Consider the following 23886-nt stretch of genomic DNA (forward strand, 5'->3'; position numbering starts at 1 on the left):
AGCACCTGTTCCTCTGTTTGTAAACATGATACAGGGCGGTTCCGATCAGCAACATGTGGAAATGTCTAATATTAATGATTGCTATTAAAGGGATTTACACCTTTTCCACACTCATACATTTTGATGAGCGCTTATTGTATTTTAGGTCATATTTATGCATTATATTTATATTAAGCCACATTTTCTAGAACCACTGTGGATTTTGGGTGTGGATCTCCCCTAAGCAGGAAGGATGAGCCCAAGTAAACTAACTGACAAACATGAATACTTTTGTTTCACACTGTGCAGGTAATCAATGTCATTTTAATAAACGTATTTTATCTCTACATAAAAATTCAGTAAAACAAAAGCAGAATAGACCAGAAAAACTAACAGAAATAGAACCATGAAATATTCATATTTAAAAAAAAAAAAAAAAAAAAAACAAGTCAAGTACAGCCAAACAGTAAAACTGGAAGTAGATATTGTATTTCTCCTGACCTTCAGTAAAACGTGAAGGCATAGAAGCAGTGAGAAGTAGAACACAGTTTACGCCTGTAACGTCAGAACGCGAAAAAATCTGGTTTTAATCTCTTTTCATCTCCTTTTCATTCAACCTTCATCCCTCCCTAGTTCTGTGTTTTCTTTTTTTTTGGTATGCACAAAGTATACACACATACATCTCTTTAATGTCCATATACCCATGCCTGTGTTAGCGGTCCTTCAGTGCCAGTCTGTGAGTAGAGGAGAAGAGAGTGGTCAGACACAGGTGCGGGAGTCCACAGCAGGACAGTTGGTCAGGAAGAGAGGAGGGGAGGGAGGGATGGGCACGAGTCAGGGAGGAGTAGTCACTGAGCAGGCAGAATTCATGAGGAGGGGAAGCCCTGTCCACCCCTGGTGGTGGTGATAGTCATCACGGTCACTAGCTGTTGTGGTTTTGGGCCCAAGCTTTAGTGCCGGTCAAGTGGCCATTGGTGCCGTTCTCGCTCTTAGGCGATGAGGTGTTGCGTCGGGCGGAGCTCGTCTCATCATCAGAGCTGCTCTCGATGTCGCTGCGCACGTCCTTTGCAACCTGACGGGAGAAGGTCACCAAGTCAGCAGAGTGAGGGAAAACACTTTGGTTGAGAAGCTTGAGCCACTAACATAAGAAAAACATAATGCGTGTCTTCTATGACTTACTGACACCTCTTAAAATGACGCACGATTTGTTAAGCATCCTCTGAGGCATCTTCACATTCTCACTGAACAAGTATGCATTCTAACCAGCATTCCATGATAGAACAGAATAACTGTGATGCAACAACCTGGTAATCACATTTCCTGGCAGAAAGAGCTGAATAACAAACCACACTACACCCACATGGCCACAAGGGGGAGTCAGAGACACAAGAGCGCAATCGGTCAAGAATTATGTAACAGGTCAGTGGGTCCCATGACTTGCTTAGGGACTGGCATTAGAGATTATAAATATGTACTATTATTATCTGTGTAATGGAAGCAAGTGAACGCTGCTAAAATGGCTTACACACGCACAGAGTGGAAATTAATTCAACTTCAGCTTTATGATACGTAACTGGTTTTGCTATGGTTTGAATGGTCCAATCTGGTCTCTATGCATCTCACACTTCTACAGGCTTCTATGTCTCATCCAAAGTGCCTTGAGAATTCAGAACTGCTTGCAGTTGAGATGAGAGGTCAGAGGTCAGAGAAAAAGGGGAGAGCGAGGAAGGGAAGTGTGAGTGACAGTTGCACAGGTCCAGTGAGCACGGAGGCTGCGGACAGACAGGAACAGAGGACGGCAGAGAGAGAGGGGGGACAGACAGAGACAGGATCTTCTGTCCACCAAGGAGGAAAGGGCAGGCATGAGGCCTTTCTGTTGAAAGGAGAGAAAAAAAAAGAGACAGAGAGAGAAAAGAGGGAAAATTATGGTAGAGAATAACTGGGTTGGTAGGGACTCGAGTGGGCACAGCACAGCCTACAGATACTAGCAGTCTAAGGATTATCGCAAATGCAGTTTAACATCCTGATATCCCAATATGTGAAAACTGAGCACACATTGCTTAAAATGTGAGTTAGCCTCAACTAAAATGTCATGAATCCGTTGTCTAAAGGTAAAGTTATGCTGTGGCCCAAACCTTCAGACCTACACAGAAACCCAACACACTGGTCTGAATCCCTCCCTCATAAACTGGGGGCTTACAAAGGGTATCACGATGACCCAAACTTTCAGACTTAAGGAGATTTCTATACTTTTTCAAAATGTCTATACTTTCTGGAAAACAGTATTTCACAATTCCAGACTCCTGAACACTACAATATTGATCTGGAAAAAATGTAATTTTTTTCTCCTGCACTAGATTGAGCTCCCTCTCTCTGTAACAACAATCAATCACCACCAGCATTGTTGTGTGGCAGTAAAGCATGTATCTATTACACACGACACAGGAACCGAAACTGGTGGCATCTCCAACAAAAGGTGAGCGGACACAGGCACACCCACCTTGCCACGCATGATGGCTTTGAGGGCGATGCGGGCGATCAGGTACGACCAGATGACATGCAGCACCTGCAGCACCATCAGCAGGGAGCAGAAGAGCCACCAGGACGGGTACGGCCCGATGATCTCCCAGCTCTCAAACACCGTCGACTTAATGCTCCTACACACGAGCAGGAAGAGCAAACCATGTCAGTTATGCACTCACACATTCACACATATTTAATGGAACATGATATTAGTTAACAAGGAGTCAAACATTCAGAACAGTGTTAAGTCACACTCTTTCCTTGTGTTTTTTCAAACTGATGTATTTAAAATTCAGTTCAGTTTTAATTCAGATTAATAATATAAGAACTATTATTCCTTCTCATTTTTAAAGTACAACCAGAGTGTGTAAATTGTGTTTTATACATAAAACTTGCTTTGCCTTCATACTCTCAACTTAACCACATGCAGTAACGTAGAACATCTCAGCCACATGACAATGCAGCATTGCCTATAATGCCCCAAAATTAAGTCTAAGGGAGTGTTTGTATGATTGTGTGCGACACAATGAGGATATTTGGGGGTCTGTGCTGCATTTCTTGGGCTATTAAGCCATATCTGTGTCTAGTAAAACTCCACACGTTTCCTATGTGCGGAGGTGCATAGTGAACTCATGTCATTGTAATCTATCTGGTTAAAAAAAAACACACACACACACACACACACACACACAGTATGGATTTCAGGCGCCTGTAACAGCATCATCTCTTCAGCAGCTCCCCGACACTGAATATAGGCACTCAGGTTACAGCATTAGCTGACAGTCAGTCTCACTCATTCATCTCCAGGATTCTAAACACACACACACACACACACACACACACACACAGGCACACGCACAGGGACACACACAGGCACACAGAGAAACCACAGATGTAGACACACATGTATTCCCAGACACAGACATCCCCTACAAATATACTAACCAGAGTGGGTAGATGACGAGTCTTGTTCCGAAAAAGCATATTGCAAACACCACAAACAGGATGTCGCAAATCCGCTGATATTTGGCATAGTTGGCCAGTTTGGCAGCCTGTCACACACACACACACACACACACACACACACACACACATTCACACACACAGATAAAGACCACATCTCTAAAACAGGTCATAATCACATCTTGCCTCTTAACAACAGCATCTCAGCTGCTCATCTTGAGTGATCCCAATGGAGTATAATTCTTTGATTGAATGTAGTATATGAAGTATTGAACATAGCAACATTTGTTAAAAAAAAAATTCCACTAAGTATATTTCCAATGAGACTATTCACATGAATTGTATTAACTCAGGAAATCCACACATATAAAGAAATCCAAACATCAAAGTCCAAGTAAAGTTGTGTAATACAGTGGGATGACACAGGAAAAAAGTATTGAACACGCTAAGAAAAAGCAGTACATCAAGGTTAGGAAAGGCTACCTAGACCTTCTTTCAGGGAGATAGTCTGGAACCATAAGATAAGATAATCCTTTAATTGTCTAATTGAGAAGTTTGCATTGTTACAGCGTCCAAGACAGCACCCCCCCCCAGGACCACTCAGAGAAAGCTCAAGAAAGACTAAGAAGACTTAGAGGTAGAAGGTACAATCGTTACAGAGAAAACCATAGGCAATGCACTCCACCACCATGGCCTCTAATGCACACTCACCCCGGAAGGCATCATTAGTGTAGCATCACTAAAGGAAAACACAAAGCTTGTAGAAGCTTGTTTAAAGTTTGCTACAAAACACTTGGACAAGCCTATGAAATACTATGATAGAATAGAAATAGAATGAGAGAATGTAGTCTGGTCAGACGAGAGCAAAACTGAACTTTTTGGCAGTCATACTACACACCATGTTTGGAGGAGAAATGGCACTGTGCATCACCCTACAAATAATATACCAGCATTAGGTGGGTTTACATGGATTAAACTATTCCAACTGAAAAATGTGTGCTGTCTGTTTACATGGGGTAAGTTCTATTCCTATAGAGGTGGACGCATCACAAGCTGCTTTCAGACCTGTGTAAGTCTGCATGTTCTGCGGATGTGTAAGTGGTCGAGCCATATATCTGAACAACATAACCGCATTGTCCTTCCAGCAGGACAACGATCCAAAGCATACAGCAACGGAAATCCTCAATTGGTGTTGGAGAAAGAACCCCCCACTCTGGAATCTTCAATATTTAAAGTCTCTTTAGAAGAATGGACCAAAATCGGACCTAAACACAGTTTCTTCGTACAGGAAAATGTCTTGAAGCGGTCATTATAGACAAAGGCTTTTCCACAAAGCAACACCAAAGCATTTTTCCTCTGTCGCACACACGGTATTTGTTTATCCAGCACTGGCTTTGCAAATAACGATGTCCAAAGGCAAGGTGTAGTATGTTGCATGATTTTATAAAAAGTATGGTGTATTGTGACATCAGAAGCAAGTAAAATTTGTAGTTTCTTATGTCTCATTCCATCGAACTACAGATCCGCTACCCGATCTGGCAAACTTACATAGTGCGGTTATAGCCGATAGAGGGCCGCAAAGCGAATGCAGAAAGTGCCGTTCAACCTGTTATGAGTTGATGAACCACTGAAACGATTTTGGAAACATTATTTTAAGGTACAAAAAAACTCTTCGGTGTTGTTTTAAGAAGTTTCAGTTGGCGGGTTTTCCTGTGTCATTCCACTTTATTACACATTATATTATTTATGGACTTTAATGTTTGGATTTCTTTACATGTATGGATTTCCTAAGTTAAAGCTGCAGTTGGCAAGTCTGACAGATTGAGGGGACTTGGCCAAAATGTTGCATGTTTACAACTCTCATGCCCCTCCCCCACTACCACCGAGCACCCTCTTATTGAGTTTGTGCTCGTCAGTGCGCACCAGACTGCACTAGACTGTGATTGACAGTCAGATCTCACACAGCCCTGCTCTGATTGGACCAGAAGAACTGGGAGCTGTGGATTTTTGCAAAAAAAATAACAGGCTCTAGGTGGAGGTAGAAGTGCGGGTTTTTTTCTAAAACCGGCTGATTTATGTTGTTCTGTCGGAGCATAGTGTTGGTTTCAGTGAATATGATCAAAACAATCTTGCCAACTGCAGCTTAAATACTAATGTCTGGTGAACATTTCATGTGAATAGCCTCAATGGAAATATACTTACTGAAAACAATGTTGATGCGTTCAATACTTATTTCCCCCACTGTATGTGTGTGCACATGTGTGAGCTTATACAGTGTGTTCTCACCGACAGCAGGAAGTCAGAGGCCCTAGTCCCAGCCAACCCCAGGTGTGTGTGTGTGTGTGTGTGTGTGTGTGTGTGTGTGTGTACGCTCACCTCTAACAGGAAGTCGGAGGAGTCGTGTATCGCCATGGTCAGGCTGCCTACCCGCACCATGTTGGTGACGTAGGAGAAGCTGATGAGGGAGATGGTGGCCAGGTGGTGCACAAACATGATGAGGAAGTCCTGCAGGCGAGCCCAACATACACACACAGGTCAATACACTCAGACCACACACACACACACACACACACAGGTCAATACACTCAGACCAACACACACACACACACACACAGGTCAATACACTCAGACCAACACACACACACACAGGTCAATACACTCAGACCAACACACACAGGTCAAAATACTCAGATCAGCACACACACACACACGTCAATATACTTAGACCAGTGCGCACACACACACACACACACACACACACACACAGGTCAATACAGTCAGACCTGCATACACACACACCCAGACCAGCACACACACACACACACACACACACACAGACCTATTTCATACCAGTCCCTCAACCAGGGTTCAATCCTGGTAAATTCACTCACACCAGTGGCCCAAGCCCATTCAGCTAAATTCACTTGAACATGTCTCACACATATTCATTTCAGTGTAAGTCGAGTGGTACCCAACCAATAAATCAAATCAGTTCTGAAGGATGTAAATTCTGGCACGGTGAACCGGTAGCACTGCAAACGCACTTGTGTGTGACTGAAACCAGCATATGGGACACAGACGTCTTGACACCAAAGCTGGTAGCTGATGTTACCAAGCAGGCTAAAGCTCACCCACCTTATACGCGTCATCCTGGCTAACTGGCTAAAGCCAGAGCCCTGATTGGGCCGAGACTAGGGAAGACTGGGCCGAAACACCAGTGTAGAGTGTCTATTGTGGCCAGCTGATAATATACAAGCATATGCCACCAGCAGCTGCCACCAACACTCCTCTCTGCTCTCCTCTCACTCTTTCTTCTCTTTATCTCATTCTGCCTCTCTCTCTCTCTCTCTCAGACACAAACACATCCACAGGCACTGTACTTACAAGAAATCTCTCTCTCTCCCTCTCACAGACACAAACACATCCACTCACATAAACACAGGCACTGTAATGGAACAGACCGTTTTCCATAATATCAGTAGGCAAGGAAGCAAACATTCAGGGCAGCATTAAGCCTCACTCTACACAAGCACTGCTCTTGGCGTGGAGTAATTCTATTAGGAGAAAACCCGAATCAAAGAGCCTGAAGCCTGAGAGCCTGAAGCCTTTAGGCCAGACACAGGAAGCCTCTGAACGACTCGCTGAACCAATTAAAGTGACAGAGCAATACAAATGTATCTGAAAATGTTTTTTATTCATAAGCCTTCCCCCCACACACACACACACACAATTATAATGAACAGTGCACTCCCCTTTCCCTCGTAAAGACCCCCAATTATTCTATTAGCGCTAATGTTCCTGTACCACATGACAATCACAGACAAGGGCTTGTGGCTAATTCAGTGACCTGAGCCTTTCGTAGAGGCATGTAAATACTATTTAAGCGCACGCACACACATACACATGCACACACACACACACACTGACAGAGGTGTTTTAGCCAAAGGGCAGAGAAGTTCACTGAAGTATTTCACCCATCCCCCAAAACCACTCTGTGTGTGTGTGTGTGTGTGTGTGTGTGTGTGTTGTGGTGTGTGTGTGTGCAATGCTGTGGCACACAAGTGTTCCTTTTGTCTCTCTCTCGATCTACTGTGCCTCACCCCACCATTTCGGAAACAACAGACAACAACAAAAGTGCATCCACTGAACACAATTCCTGCCATTTCCTCCCCCCCAAGTCATTACATAATAATGAGTAATCAAATCAAATCAAATCAAATTAATAACCAGCAGATGGGACAACAAAAAGCAACACCAAGAAGATCTGTTCCCATCTTCTGCTTAACATAATATAACTGCATTTCTTACACACACACATACATACACACACACACAACCACACACTCTTGCTCACCTTCCTCTGGATGTCAGTGAATTGGGAGAACATGAGGGACCAGTAGAAGGCCAGCTCGATCACATAGTAGCGATACATTTCAGAAGTGAGCACCTGCAGGACAAACAACGCAGGAGGGCAGGGGTTACCGTTACAACCAACAGCAATAATGAGGAATATGTGAAACACACACACACTCACACAGTTTCATATTTACCCATTTCATTATAAATCCATGCCCACAGGACATCTGTTACAGTTACATGTGCAGTGAAAGTAGATTATTTATATATATATATATATATATATATATATATATATATATATATATATATATATATATATATATGTATATGTACCCCAACTGCTGTCCTGCGATGGCTTCCCTCAGCCATCCTCTCCAGTGAATATCTATTGACATTTTATATCTTTGACCTAACATCTACTTGTGCATGCATAATCTAGACAAGGTCAAGAGAACACATGTTCCATGTCGACAGAGAGCCCATTTTCAGTACTTTTGGGAAAGGGTATGTACAGGAAGTGAAGATCACTGCTGGATCTGGTCTGACCAGCTAGCCCTCCCTCAGTGCTGCTGTATGGTGGCATACACACCAGTCTGGAGTCTGCCTAAGAGGGATTATGTCTAGACCTGGTGGGGCTCCATTGTTAACATATTTAGCCAGCAAAGCTCAGCAGAGGAACTCAGCCTGCAGAGAAAAAATAAATCCCATTTCACTCTCAGTAGTGCTCAGTAGTGGTGCTTATGTTTAAAAACCACTGCTTCCGAGTTTGACCATGATCCCAAGTTAAAGCAGGTGAAGCATGGATAATGAATGACTGATAAGGAGCTCAGAGAAACCAAATGGGCAGAGTTTCATACTGCCCCTCACAAACATATGCCCTCTTAAAGTTTAGGTTCTAGCCATAGCAGCTACAGGCCAGTACTGTTAGTAAGAATATTCAACCCTGAACAGGAAAAAAAGCCTTTGTGTGCTGAACACGAATCTCCAGTTCATCTATGTTGTATTTTAGGGGTTGCCTGGACGTTGTAGAATTCTAGGTTGTAGCGGTTTCCAAGATGGCATCACACATCCATTGGAGGATAAACACTGGAACCAGAAGCTGGGATAAGACAATATCCCTTCGGCTTTGGCCTCCAGAGGGCAACATCATTAACAACCCCAACGACGGTCTACACTCGCCATCATCTAAAAATAAACCCTAGGTTGCTGTTAGACAAGTTCAACTAGGAAGAAATATAAACATTCATCTACAAGATATAAAGAGGAAATACAAAAAAAGTGTAGTAAGGCAAGCTATTCAGGTAATAGTTTAAGCCTACTTTGAAGAGTAAAGATAATAGGCTATTAAATACATCATGTCAACATGTCAGCTGTTAGATTTCAATGTTAAGATTTTTCAAGCAGACTAAACGGAACAACCCAGCTCTGGGTAAAATAAAGCAATGCTATTTGCGAGCACTATACCACTTGCCTACATGCATTATTTACAGAATACCACAGCTAGATTACACCTCTGAACAGCAGACAGATAGTGTGGCCAGAAGCTGTGGGTTACGTCCACTTCCTAGCGGAGGTGGCACCTGGGAGGTTGGCACAGCCCGTCTGAATCATGCCAGTTCAGATTTCACCATGGGGCATTAGACCACAGACACTTTACCAGGAATGAACCAAACCTGGTGCTTTGGAGACTGCATCATAGATTAGAGTGGAACGTTCTAGAAACCTTCCTATCACTTACTGGGGCTTAGGTGATGGGGTGAAAATATTGATTTGACTCACAAAGGTGTGCGGTTAAAATGGAAATAACCCAGGTGATTTCAATCATCAGTGGATACATGTAGAGGTTTTATCATACGTTGGAGCAAAAGAATCCATTTAGCCAGAAGTTGCATCATAGATGACTGCATTGAAACCTGAGAATGCACTAAAGGCTTTTCTCCAGGGAGATGTTTTCTGTGGTTCGGCTCCCCGATGCTTTAAATCCCGAGCAGGGCTTAACCTGCCATCGCAAGGCTACATGACGCAAGCTCAGTTGGGATGTTGGGAGCTGCTCCATTGGCTCTTTATGTTCATGCTCTCTTTCTACTCTCAGGGCTGATTCAGACCGGATGCGTGGAGTGAGTGTGTCATTTCGGCTCCCATGCTAACAGGTTAGAGCTTGCACACTGCCTGTGTGACACGCACGTCTCAGGCGTGACTCGAGAAATGGGGCCGACGCCTATTTTTTCACGCGACACGCAAGTGTAATGTAGGCGTTTTAATAGGCAATGTTTTAAGAGGCAGAGAGACCGCTAAAGCGCAGTGTCAGACACGTTTCTGGTGTATCAAAGACAGAAAATGCCACACAGCCGCCACGCAACAGACACGCCACGTTCACACCACGCAGGCAGTCTGAATCAGCCCTTATGGGTGTGCTGCGGTAGTGTCGCTGCCTGGTGATTGGTCAGCTTGGGTTTGATGCCCAAATCCACAGTGCAAATTTCTGGATACACTTTGAATAAAATAAATATCACCTTACATGGCTTGGCTTTGGCCCATGCAAATGCCATTAGCCCTTAACTAACACCAATGCTCATGAAGGGTTTCTATTTGGTGGCAGTGCAAGCTAGCTAACACAGCCAAAACAGTCTCTTGCAAACCACATTCAAAGTTGGAATAAAATGCCCTTCATTAAACTCTCTAGGATGGCTGGATGACCCTGCTTGAATTGGCTGGTTTATGATGGCTTAAGATGAACCTGCACCAATCCAGCTGAATAGATGTGCAAGCTAGCACTGCCGGCCCCAAGTTTAACTGCAAATCTGCTAGCCTGCCAGATAGGCTGTGCTAAATCTCCTTAACGGTAGAATTAAAGATTCTGTTCGGCCCCTTTTTTTGGCTCCTATGAATTGCTAGTAGTGAATCATGTGTCACACATCAGCCTTTAGGCATTTTTTTTGGTTACATGTAGATGTAAAAAAGGACAAGGAAGCACTTTCACACAATAAAAAGACAATTGAGAGCGACTGAATGTTGAATGGAGGGCGTGGTTTTCACGTGGTGTAGTAGGACACCACGCGGCCTGTCTCTCCAATCAGAGCAATGACTGCTGTGGTGCGACAGCATTATTACGCTTTACAAGGGGACTTTGGATGATCTTAAAATTAGGCTCACCTGATAGGGGTAGTTCATCCAGCATTGTCGAGTGTTCCATATCCAAGAAGACTATAATAGCAAACACACACACACACACACAGTTTAACATGGTTTGAACAGGATAAATGTTGTGTCCACACCCTACCCATCAACCAGAAAGGCTGTTGCTCACCTGCCATATAACACTCATCCCATAAGTAAATATGCACAGATAAAAGACGAACCTCCACCTACACACCAAATCACAGGCAAGAACAAGAGAAGAGGTCAGAAGCAGACAGTGATTACATTGCACACTCTGATATACACACACACAAATACACAGGTGAAAACACAAAAACGCATGCGTGTATATGTGCACACACACACACACACACTCAGTGGTCCTTTGCTGTTGAACTTCTAAATCACTATTTGCACTTTCATCTCAGTGAATTATCACACAGTCAATCTTTATGACACACACACACACACACACACACACACAGTTATCTCTGCCATCTCCTGTGGCAGCAGCCGCTGGGACATACAGTACAAGGTCATTCCAGACCCATGAACGAGTCCTAATATAGAGTGTGTATGTGTATGACTGAACCCAACTGTGTGTGTGTGTGTGTGTGTGTGTGTGTGTGTGTGTGAGTGTGTGTGTGAGTGTGTCCGATGCAGCTTACATGCTCTCACAAAACTTGGTGTGTGTGCTGGGTTTGTCCTGGTTCCTACGCTGCCGGAACCATCGCTGGACCTTCCGAACCTCCCAGTCCAGTTGCTTGGACAGTCCATCCAGGTGCCGCGAGTCTGGACTCTATAAGTGGACACAGAACATTTAGGTGCTTAAACAATCAGACTGTTATCAACAGTTTATACACAAGTTATACAAATGATACCGGTCTCTTCATTACAACTGAACTACCAGCATTAGTTTCATTATTCAACAGCCACACTTTGCATGTCCACATGCTCTTTAATTATGCATGCATGTTATACCATAGTGCAGGTAAGTAATCAGGTGTGACTTATTGGAAGGGTGTGTGCAAAACATTTATGGTGTAGATCTTTCCAGTGAGCATGTTAGATGAATCTACTTATTTTTGCTGGCTATGCATTAGACAGCAAGCCTATGAAACAATAACATTATACTGAAGGAGATAGCATAGCATGACCGGTCAACAATTCGCTACACACTATGCTAGCTATGTTCTGCACTGAGGGTATTGTCATGGAAACTACACTTCACAGATCTGCAACACACTCACTCCTCAAAGGCAATTCTCCACATTGTGTGTGTAACACGTGTTTATTAATCCATTCAAATCCATGTTTGGCGTGAGCAGGTCTGCTGTCCCTGGTGGGTGAGTTTAGGAGAAACAAGGCCACCAAAGGGGGAAGAGAGGAGAGAGAGAGAGAGAGAGAGAGAGAGAGAGAGAGAGAGAGAGAGAGAGAGAGAGAGAGAGAGAGAGAGAGAGAGAGAGAGAGAGAGAGAGAGAGAGAAAGAAAGGTATAGCCACATTCTGGGTGACAATCACAGGTCCTGGGCCAGAGCTGGTGGGCCAGAGGGCGGTGGCTGCTGTTCTGTTCTGTACCTTTGTGATGGATGTAAACACTTTCTCCAGGACAGCATTGGGCGTGGCCCTCCGACTCTTCTCCACCTGGATATGCAGCGCTGCCGCACATGGGCCTGCTATGAACCTGACACACACACACACACACACACACACAAGGAGAGAAGAATTGGTTAATATCAACACACACACAAAAAACTCTCATATAGGAAGGATTGGAGTTTGACATTAGAATGCACTTCTGCAAATGTGCCACAGTCTGCGCCACCTCCTACTGGTCTGGTGTGGTCAGGTGGGGGGAAAAGTCAACACATAAAGCAATTTGCTGAGCAGGTGTTTAGCAGAGAGTGGGCCTTGTGTGTGTGTGTGTGTGTCTGTCTGTGTGTCTGTGTGAGGCCCTAGTAAAAAAGAGAAGAATGGGTGAAGCATACACAATGAGTGAAATGTAGGAAGACAAACCTGTGTAATTAAACCAAACCAGGTGACAAAGTAAAAACGTGTTTGTATGAAACTTAACCGCATTTATTCCTGAATCACGATGGTGCATCAATGAGGACACAAACTACAGGAGTAGGCTCCAGCCATCCATCTGTACCTCACTCATTCACTTACTCACTCTCTTTCTCTCTCTCTCTCTCTCACACACACTCAATCCACCTCTAACTCACAAATACACAATCCTCTTCCAAACATGTTGGAAGGATTAAAAAAAACAAACAAAAAAAAAACAACACACATCACAGATTTGTTCCTTACTGTGTGTGACAACAGCCAAATGTTTGTGTGTGTGTGTGTGTAAAACCCTGGAGCTGGATGTGGTTAAACAGTCACCCAGGCCCGGGGCATGTGAGGTGGGGTGGAAAGCTGTGGAATTTGGCATAGGCTGGAAGTAGAGTTAAACAATCCCAGGGTCCTGGCCCTCACTCATTAGAGCCTGCAGGTTAAAAACGCCAGCGTGCGTTCTACTTGCAGAGGGTCCAGTTTTTCCTCACTCTGAGAGACATAGTTTAAAAATACCAATGTGCTTGCCTGACCAGCCACTCACCCAGCCCACTATCTCTCTGCCCAGTCTCCCTCATAGAGAGAGGCTTAGAAACGCCAGCACGCATGCCAGGCCGCACGCCTACCCAGCCATTCACCCAAACATGCCCTCCCTGCACGTTCCACTCACAATGATACTTATTAAGCTACATTCGGTCATAAACCAGAACACCACAACAATAGACATAGGCCTACTGAATGATTAAATAAGCAGAGGATCCATTCTCTCCCGCTCATTAGAAGCAGAGGGAGGTTTAAAAACATTAGCATGCCTGACTGCATGCCTGCTGAGAATAATGAGCCATATACCCTCTGATCTGTTTCAATTACAATTATGCATTCATAAACAATAACACCAACAACAGCAAACTAACAAATGGAATGACTGATTACACAATCAGGAAGTCCAGTCTTGATTCAGGTGGTTAAAAGCACCAGTACCTACGGCCCATGAGAAGCCCGTCTCTGCCGTGGATTAATATGGCAGTGAATTACAACACCTGCAGACTGAAAAGCACAACTGCAGCTCCAACAAAACGGAATGCATTATTAAACATTCTGGTCCCAATCTGTATGTCACCATGAATCTAATTCTCCCCTTTATGTCTGTACTCTAATCCTCTCTTTTTAGTGTTCTTGGCTCCAGTTAAGGCCGCCCTGGTCTGTGATGAAGTCAGTCGCTGTGGGCCCACTTTCCTGAAGTTCAAGTCAAACAGCTAGTTCCGGCTCGGCAGCTAACAGGGCAGCATGCCTTTGCTAAATAATGCGTATACGTGTGCCAGTGACACCTCAAGGCTGACGAGATGATGTATGGAACGCTCTGGAAGCAATCCAGGTTAACGAGGGCTGCCAGGGAAGTGTGCGTTTCTCCTAGGGCTGCACAATTAATCGAATTCTAATCACGATCACCATTTTGGCTTCCCACGATCAAATTTGCGTGATCGAGCAATATTAAAAATGCGTGCTCTACCCATTGAACCAACCTGGCAACCCATAGAACACCACTACAAAACAATGTGCCTGCATGCATCCATGAAACCACACATGCCTTTTTATCACTTTTAGTCCTTGTTTCCTTGTTGTTGTCCTTGCTTCCTCCGATATAGCCTATAATAAGAGTTGAGCTAACGACGGGATCCGTTATATTCATGTATTTTATAAGCTACATGTGCAACCTACAACGCATATGCGTTTCAAGACACAGCCTACTCAAAACGAGTGAACAATAATGAAATTGTAGCCTACACGTCAGTGTTTTACATATCAACGAATGACTAAACCAGGGGTGTCCAAATTGCAGCCCGCCATACACTTTAATCCGGCCCGCCGAGCATTTATTAGTTTATCATAGATCCGGCCACACTTTAATCCGGCCTGCCAAGCATATAATTAGGTTATCATAAGCTATTTTTTTCCAACAATAGACGACGTTGTGGTTAACTTCAGGCTACTGCAAACTGCTTTACACTCATCCTAAAGAACGTTTACAATGTCAATGTCAAAACAGCTTGTTACATCGAGATACATAGTATCTCCATTGCAGCAGATCTACTCCATTTAATTGGGAAGGCATTTGAGCGTGCACGAGAGAGAGCGCAATGGCAACAGTTCCCATTACTGACCATTTACAAACTGAGTGGGCACAGCACTAGCCATAGGCTATTTGAGTGGATCTGGCAAAGGGTCTTAAAGTGACAGTGCACCATTTATAAATGAATTAAAAAGCATCAAATTAACAGTATTTCTCAATACTTTGTTGTAATTACTGCGTTGCCATTAACGTTTCCCCAAATATTAACAAAGTAGCAAGCTGGAAGTTTGAAAGTCGCACTCAATCTATATTTGCAGTAATTTTGAGGAGTAAATGTGAGGGGAAGAATTTGGGTGAGCCAGATAGCAAGTCCAATATGTTTAAGGGAAAAAATATTTTTGTCACTAAAATGAATTAATAATCGTGATCTCAATATTGATCAAAATAATCGTGATTTATCATTTTGGCCATAATCGTGCAGCCCTAGTTTCTCCCGCAGGTGTGATGAGGGAGCGAGTGTTTACACTTATATTTCACCTGGTGTGGTCAAAGGCAAAGTGGAGAGGAACAGGAGACAAGGCAGAGCTGCAGCCTGTGTGCATGTGTACAGCCTGCAGGTGTACGTCCGTACGCACTGTGCGTACCATCAGGCTACTCAACAGCGAGAGAAAATTTACCTTGTGTGTGTGTGTGTATATTCACCATGGCCGGATCTAGAATAGGGCTGGGAGGGGCAATGCCCCCCCAAATATTTCTTCTGCCCCACCTAATTGGTCAATTTTAATTGACAGCTATTGAATCTGCCAATCACACTTTTCTAATTTGTCCCGTCTGAATTTCGAGGGTGCTGATTTGCTGGTTGGATAGTATAAATACCAGAGCAGCAGCGTTCCCCTACCATTCCACACTGTGTGCATCACTTGCTGTTTCATACTTCAGTAGAGAGGGCTTAGCTATATTTCCATAAAGGTTATAGGCTACTATGTAATATAGATTCTTGTTGCTGGTTTAAATAAAGACCTTTAACTGTAGTGTTAGTATTATTCTCGTTTTGAATAAGGTTTGTTTTTTAGCTAATGTGCATGTTAGCTTTCTAAGGTGATCTAGCCAGTTAGTTTGTTAACATTGGTCATTCCTTAACTGTGTTATAAGCAGGGTGGGATTTTTACGGCGGCCACGTCGTTGTCCCTTGCGTTGACCGTGATGTCCCTTTGAAAATCGGAGGTTCACAGGCCACCCTTGGTGCCCCTTTCTTTCTATATTCTGCTTTGCACTAGCCATTTTTATTTAGCCTATGGCCTGTCAAATTAAGCTTAGCATTTACAACGCAAATTAATTTAGCCTGTCTTTTACGCAGTGGAGAATGTGACAGCGCACGGCAAGAAAGAAAGTGCATCCAAATTCACCCATTCTTTGCCGCAAGTTGTTGTGGTAAACGGTTCGCGAGAAAAGTAACTTTAATTTATTCATGTTACATTCTGCGCCCACCTCCCTACCCATTCATCTCGGTGGAATACTTCACGAATTATTCCCGAACACATGACAAACCATATATCAGAAGAAACAGCAGACCTTACCGAATACAAAGGTGTAAAGCATTCCCCTGTACAGTTAGCCATTGCAGAGTAATCCGGTTTTACATTTGCAGCAATGTCTAAATGCATGTCTCCAACTTTGGGCTTCAGGTTTCACAGTGTGTTTAAATTGTTCAATACATGATTTCATAACAGGCCAAATACAAAATAAATGTTACAAATATAGCCTAGATAGCTGTAAATATTAAAATCAGTTCTATGATTAACAGTTCTATGTAATATGTCATGTTTGCTATTAAATAAGGGTTTTGAGGTGAAAAGTAAGGCATTTGTAGGTGAAACTGAGCGGTTTTGTTGTTGTTGCGTAGTGTAAATCTTGTGTGTGTGTGTGTGTGTGTGTGTGTCATGGGGGGTATTCATTGTGCCCACGCCAAATTTCTATTTGCCCCCCCCCCCACCCCGACACACAAACATTTACACTACGCAACAACAACAAAACCGCTCAGTTTCACCTACAGTACAAACGCCTTACTTTACTTACTGCATGCCATCAGGCTATTTACCATTTTCTATTACGTAAAGTTAGTGAACACGTTTTCAAAAATTAAAATTAACGTGCACACATTTTGTTTGAGCAGGAGAGAGAATACGCACGCAGGGACGCAATAGGCTACTTGTTGTTTTCTTTTACTCGGCTATCTATATATGGTTATCAGCACACAATGTTGAGCTAATTCACTAACTCAATACTCATCATGGATATCACAAGTTTTAAACAACGAAAACAGAAAGGATGGGGGCGGTGCGTACCATAGCATTAATTCCTGCAGGCGCCCCTGCATGTGTATGTTAGATAATTAGATAACAATGAGGTAATGTGCAAAGTGGTTGAGAAGCTCAGAGCGTGCAAATTGTGGTTGGGAAGCTCAAGAACAACGGAACAGAAAAAGTGTGTGTGTGTGTGTGTGAGAGAAAGAGAGAGAGGAGAGAGAGAGAGAGAGAGAGAGAGAGAGTCGGACAGCGAAGAGACTACATTTTCAAAGTGTGTGGTACAGCGGAGTTCTGCGAAACCTGAACCCAATATTGCTGACAACAGTTCTGGGAACACAGTTCTACTAACTACTAACTGGAGAGGCTACACATAGAACTCCACAGTTTCTAGAGCTTTTTTCCCGTTTGCATTCGCACACACTAGGAACTCTGAGATGACTTCACACATTAGTAGCCCAATGATTACATGGCGATAAAGTAATGAAATGGACAGCAATGCTATTTAGTTACTAGGTACTGAAGTTTATTGACAAACTAGAAGCTCATGGTATCAAAAAGCATTTAAAAAAAGAATCAGCATTGTTAATAACATTTCTTCTCATCTGTCCAGAAGGCATTTGTTGCATGACAGTAGGCAGTCTGCAGCCTTCCCATGCAGGTTTTATGTTTTGCAAATTTAAACAGAAGCTAAATTATCTTTTTAGCTAATATGCTTCTGTTGCCTTTGCATGCAAATCAGCCATGGTTCCTATGCACAGAGAAAAGACCCTACCCCAAAGTAGGAGCCTAAATCGTTACAGGAACTGCGGTCAGAGGAACTCTTTAATCCCCAGTTCCATGTTGTCCAAGCGTGTGGACTGGGTTAGCTGGAAATGAATTGCGCTTCTGGGATTCTGCTTGTCTGAATTGAACTGAAATGAACTGTACTCAGCCTCACACTGACTCCTCCAAGCAGAGAAAGGACGTACTAAAACTAATAGTGAGGTAGCCTACTGAGTGGAGTTTAGCAACAATTGAAGGTTCTAAAATTCTATGTTGAATTCAATGAACCCAGATATTCTTTAGAACGTTCAGTTCCCAACATTCCCGTCACACCGGTATGACGGTACTCCTTTAAGGGTTAACCTTCTCCTTTTTATTTCAGCTGATCTACTTCAGCCATACTTTAGCTGCATTGCTCAAATGGGGAAGAGCAGGGAGCCACAGGAATAACTTTTACTGAGATCACCGGACACAGCACAGGTCTACCGCAGACCAATAAGCCTAAACCTGGACCAGGACGAGCTCATGGAGGATGCACGCACACACAAAAGTTTTTATAGTTTTTTTTAGTATATTTTTTGGTCTTTTTATGCCTTTAAATCAGACAGGACAGTGGAGAATGACAGGAAGTGAGTGGGAGAGAGAGTGGGGGTGGGATCTGGAAAGGATCTGGAAAGGATCGAACCCGGGTCGCCAGCGTACGGTGCATTTGCCCCAGCCAGTCGCGCCACAGCCGGAGCCATAGTTTTTACATTAGTTTATTATTTTTGTTCAGTCTTTCAGTTTGTTCAGTTCAGTTTTTGATCTCAGTTGAGTTTTAGTGAATTTGCAGGTCATTTTATTTTTAACCTTTTTTTTAGCAATTGATTAGAAATATTGTCAACAGAGGCAATCAACGAGCCATTCTTGTGTGTGGCTTTAAACACCATATTCTATTGTCATTTATCATGTATAGAGACCTTACTGCCCTGTAACTGACCCTAGGCAGATGGGTCAGGCTCTTGAGTCGTGGATCTGCTCGAGGTTTCTTCTTATATTATAGGGAGTTTTTCCTCTCCCCTGTTACTAATGGGCTCTCTCTCTGAATGTTTTAACACTCTGTAAAGCGCCATGAGACGTGTAATGTTTTGGCGCTCTATAAGTAAAATTTATTTGAATTGAAATTGAATCAATCTATTCTAATTGTGCTAATTGTCAAACATATAAAAGTTAGCATGTGGCAGTTCCTAAATGTTGGGGACCCATACTTAACATGTTTGAGATAAAAGTTTGGGGTACTCAACATTTCCAGGTCTACCTTGCTAACAAGTTGACTATGAAGATATAGTGCAGATGTCCAAAGTATTCAATGATTCACACGCACTGGGCCTGGGGTCTGAGTCACAGCCTCTTATAGGGAACCATGTGGAAGTTAGAGGACTTTTTACAGCCTGGTCATTCTGACTAACAGCAACTTGTTCCAACTTTCACTTCCAAAGGTCTCCATTTCTGCCTATTAGGGGGTTTTCCATATCACTATGTGCATACGCAAGGCATTTGTTAAGAGTTCTGAGTTCTACGGTAATTAGGGTTGCAAAGGGGCGGAAAATTTCCGGTAATTTTCCGAAAACTTACTGAAAACTTTCGATGGTAAGTTAAAGCGATGGTTCGGAGTAATTTCACCCTAGGGTCCTTTGCACCATGACCCCGAGCCAAACACCCTCCCAGAACCTTTTTTCCCCTCGGTCGAACCCTGGTCGAGTAGCGCTGTCAGAAACTAATGATGTTCTACAGTCATAATGGAACCAACTTTTATCTCGTAAATTACCATACTAATAATGCCCTGAATGGTACGAAACTTCTACAGTGGTACAACTATGACCTTTAGTCCAATAACGAGGCATTAGAAAGTTTGTAAGTGCACCAGGAGTTTTAAGGAGTTTATTTAAATAACACTTGCCTCTGCATCTGCTACTATACCGCTGCGTCGACATTTCTTACGTGATTTGGGAAAAGCCCGTAAAAGTCAACACTAATAAAATGATGCTTACATGCTATCTATCTTTAGATAATATATTGATTGACTATACCAAGGTGTTCCATCCTGGTCTTCAGAACTAATTGGTGGTTTGTCTGGATGGCTAGTGTGAACAACGTGTTTTAGGCTCCTTCACATTACATAGCCTACCATCAAAATGAATTTGAAGACAGTACAAAAAGTAAACTGGTTTTCCTTAAATAAAATTGTTGCCTGATGTTGTTTTAAATGTTTCAGAGCTGAAGTTGTGCGCAGAGCTCCGCATGAACACACTAACAGGCAACCATGACTAAAAGGAGACTTCTCCTACTCGTTCCAGTGGTTTCATCATATCAGCGGCCACACAGGAACACCACAAAAGCATTCTCACACCACTCAGATTTTAGGCCAACACACACACAGACACAATATTTAGTTTCACACCAACATAGACACAATATTGAGCTGAAAAACAACAAAAGCCAGCACTTCTTTCCACCAAGAGCCTGAATTCTCTCATCGTCCAAGAATGCAGCCATCACTGCAGATTCCAGCATCACTATCCTCAATGCAAGCATGGCAACACCAGAGGAGCACTATTGTCTCTCTTGGTTTTATTTCATCTTCAGTAATTTATATAGTACCAGTGTCTCAAAGCATTTACTGATCTGACTTCCCCCTTCCAAACACATCGGTGCCTGAGTGATAAATACACTGAGTGATAGACCCCCCCCCCCCCCCCCCCACGTGATAACCATTGCTGCGAGGCATGATCTGAACTATTAACTATTCTGTACCCGTGGGCCTGTTGACACATGGTCCAATGGGCGTGGCCCTGCTCTCCTGACGATAGTGGCGATGATGATGACACGGTAGAGCGTGCTCAATGGGTTGATGCCTCTGCAGGTTTCTGCAGGTACGGCATGTTGTCCGCCACCCGCTACACTCACACTGCTGTTGCTGCTGACGATAAAGCAGGGTTCCTAGACAGCAGTGTACACAAAACACACACGCACAGAGAGAGAGAGAGAAAGACAGAGAGAGCGCTCCTGAGACAGGGGTGAGGTGGCAACATTAGCTGTGGGGTCTGAGGCTGATAAATATATGAATGAGAATGGCAGAAAAACTGTGTGTGTGTGTGTGTGTGAGACACCACAGGTCTCCAAATAAAGGTGCCGCGCCTATGTTGTTTGAGTCCATGCTGCTGGAACCAGAGAGCCTTAGGAGCCAGTGCTGTGACTGCCGGACAGCATTGTTAAAAAAAAAAAAAGTTATCAGATGTAGGGATGGATTTTTCATTCAAATAAGGAGTCCCTTTTAGAATGATTACATAAAACTTCTCACCATACCGATCCTACTGTCTGCTTGTTTTATGAAGGCATGACAGATAAGTGCATGGGTGTGAGAGGTGGAGAAGCCGGTCTTTCTCGAAACTTTCTTCCATCACTCTGCAGGTCTATATGTAACACAAAAGGACCCATTTAAACCTATGTGCCAAGGACCGGTTGCACCAGATACAGGCTCTTTGTAGTCTAAAACTTTGAACAAACCAAATGCAAATAAACCAAAGGTAGTTTCCCTTAAAAGGAACAGAGGAGACCGCACACACACTGCATCAAAACACAGTCGGCCTATCATAACTGTGGATTATACGGGACCTGATCAACATTATGTATCCTTGTCCAGGAGAAATGCACTATTGAACGCTGTAAAACATATGCTTTAAATGAACACTAAAATGTCTATGGTGACATTGTAAAATGTAAGGTGAAGTGGAGTGAAACAGTGTTATCCTTCCCTTAGTCACTGTAAATAGCATGCATACCCTTAAACCAAAACAAAAAGATGATATGAACGGACAGTAACCTTTCACACAACGGTTGGACAGTTGTGGCTTAAGCTACTATATTCAATCTATGTTAGCAACATCAACCCATGTCAAAATCAAGGAGGCTGCTTTTAGTCCCAGCCTTCATCAATAGTCCCGTAATCAACAGGTCTAGTTTGTGGTGGCCCCAGTGAGAAAATGTGGAATGGGAAATCATTTAGAATGTCTGTCGAGCACGAGAGATCCCTTGCACAGAAAACGGCCAACAACGGTGGCGTGCGGAATCACAAGACAACGATTTTACAATGATGTGTTTCATTCAAAAGGTATCTTACTTAAAGTAGGAAGAAAACAGTGACACTGGTTGAGCAACACAACATAGTTATCACATGTTTAACTTAGTTGTCAGTCAGGTGACAGCCAAGAAGAGGGAAGCGTGCTAGGAATGACTGCACAGCATGCTAAGCCTTTCAGAAGACGGTTTATGACAATGAGGTGATGGGGAGAATGCCAGGGGCTTCGTAAAACAAAGATGCCCTTTACGGGACAGAAAAACTGGTCATAAAGTGTTCACAGTCAGCTTAGGTTAACTTCATTGACAATGTTTCTTTGATGTAGGAAGGGTCACAATGGACATTCACAAATAACTGTTAACGTTAGCTACTTACTCCGAACTAGCTGAATAAACTTAAACTAAGATACTGCTGAAAATACAAAAACAAACTGGTGTGATTTTAAACTAACCAATCAGTCAGAGTTCAGAGACACCTAGTTCATGTTGAAATAGTTAGCACATTTATAAAATCTCCTCGATGGTAGCATGCCCATGTGTAGTGTAATGGCAATTTTGAAATGCCTTTGATGTCTAAACACTCAACCTAGCTAACGTTAGCTAGCTTAGCGTGGGATGACACTCGCAGCCACTGAATAGACAAAGTTACCTCTCGAAAAGTATCCTGACAGCGAAGATTCCCAGGGCCAGGGGCAGAGCAGAGAGCAAATGTCCGGCTTTGGGATACTCCACTCCTGGCGCTGGATCCGCCAAATCCGCCCAAGTCACATTATGTGGAAGCCAAAACCTTTCGTTCCAAAACCAGGCTGAAATAGCAGCCATGTTAGGAAGAATTGAACGTTGAGAGAAGGAAGGGGAGTAGCTACCTAAAGAAAAACGAGGGGGGAAAAATAATCGCCGCCCCTTTCCTTGGTTGCAAACTGATGGGATGAGTTGACGTGTTTCCATCAAGGTTGCCAGATGTGAGGAGTCAGTATGTAAAATTAAACCATGTTGCTCAACACAGGTTTATATATTAACCTATGTGTTCATGTCACTGATTCATTTTCATAAAGACAGCCTTCCCCAAAACTGGTTCTCATGATTTCCTCTCACAAAATGACTGTTGTTATCAAGAGACACACTCTGATGAAAGTCATGATACCCCATGTGACCAACCCATGTGATTTGCATTATACAGAATCATTATAAAGCAGCAGACACAGGCTGCTACAGCACACAGAGGACACACACAGTGTCAAGATTCAACACTGTGATCCTGATTCCAATGTACCAACTATGTATTGTTGATGAAGCAGATGATAACGTAAAGCATGTCCTGACAATTGCATCAATAGATGCTGCAGGAGAACTTTAAAAGCAGATTAGATGACTGAGCCTCAAATATGCATGGAAACTCCCCAATGCAGGGACGTGCAGTTTGCTGTTAATAATGACCAACAGTCAGTTCATGTGCGATTTGAACAAAGCCATCATTAAAGCCTATGTAGGCTACTGCATAATAGGCTACTGTATATGTTTAAATAGATAGACAGAAAGATAGATAGATATATTATAGATAGATAGATAGATAGATAGATAGAGTTAATAGTCGTTTGATCAGAAAAGAGTA

The 23886-nt window shown here is 43.1% G+C and overlaps 1 protein-coding gene across 2 annotated transcripts; it reads right to left on the reverse strand.

Moving 5' to 3' along the window:
• Positions 1-283: 283 nt before the first annotated feature.
• cers5 (ceramide synthase 5) lies at positions 284-23188 on the reverse strand. 2 transcript variants are annotated; one of them, XR_007194773.1, is made up of 11 exons: positions 22924-23188; positions 12540-12645; positions 11631-11761; positions 11132-11189; positions 10978-11028; positions 7820-7912; positions 5842-5970; positions 3448-3554; positions 2480-2636; positions 1554-1852; positions 916-1051 (listed from the first exon to the last, which is right to left on the reverse strand). XR_007194773.1 is itself a non-coding variant. In XM_048254254.1 (10 exons), exons 1-10 carry the CDS (start codon positions 23094-23096, stop codon positions 902-904), a joined length of 1155 nt encoding a protein of 384 aa, XP_048110211.1. In that variant the 5' UTR covers positions 23097-23185; the 3' UTR covers positions 284-901. The 2 variants fall into 2 exon arrangements, 1 of the variants encoding a protein (XP_048110211.1); XM_048254254.1 differs by lacking the exon at positions 1554-1852 and having other exon boundaries at positions 284-1051; positions 22924-23185.
• Between the last annotated feature and the right edge of the window lie 698 nt (positions 23189-23886).

Source organism: Alosa alosa, chromosome 10, assembly GCF_017589495.1.
Source record: "Alosa alosa isolate M-15738 ecotype Scorff River chromosome 10, AALO_Geno_1.1, whole genome shotgun sequence".
NCBI classification, from domain to species: domain Eukaryota; kingdom Metazoa; phylum Chordata; class Actinopteri; order Clupeiformes; family Clupeidae; genus Alosa; species Alosa alosa.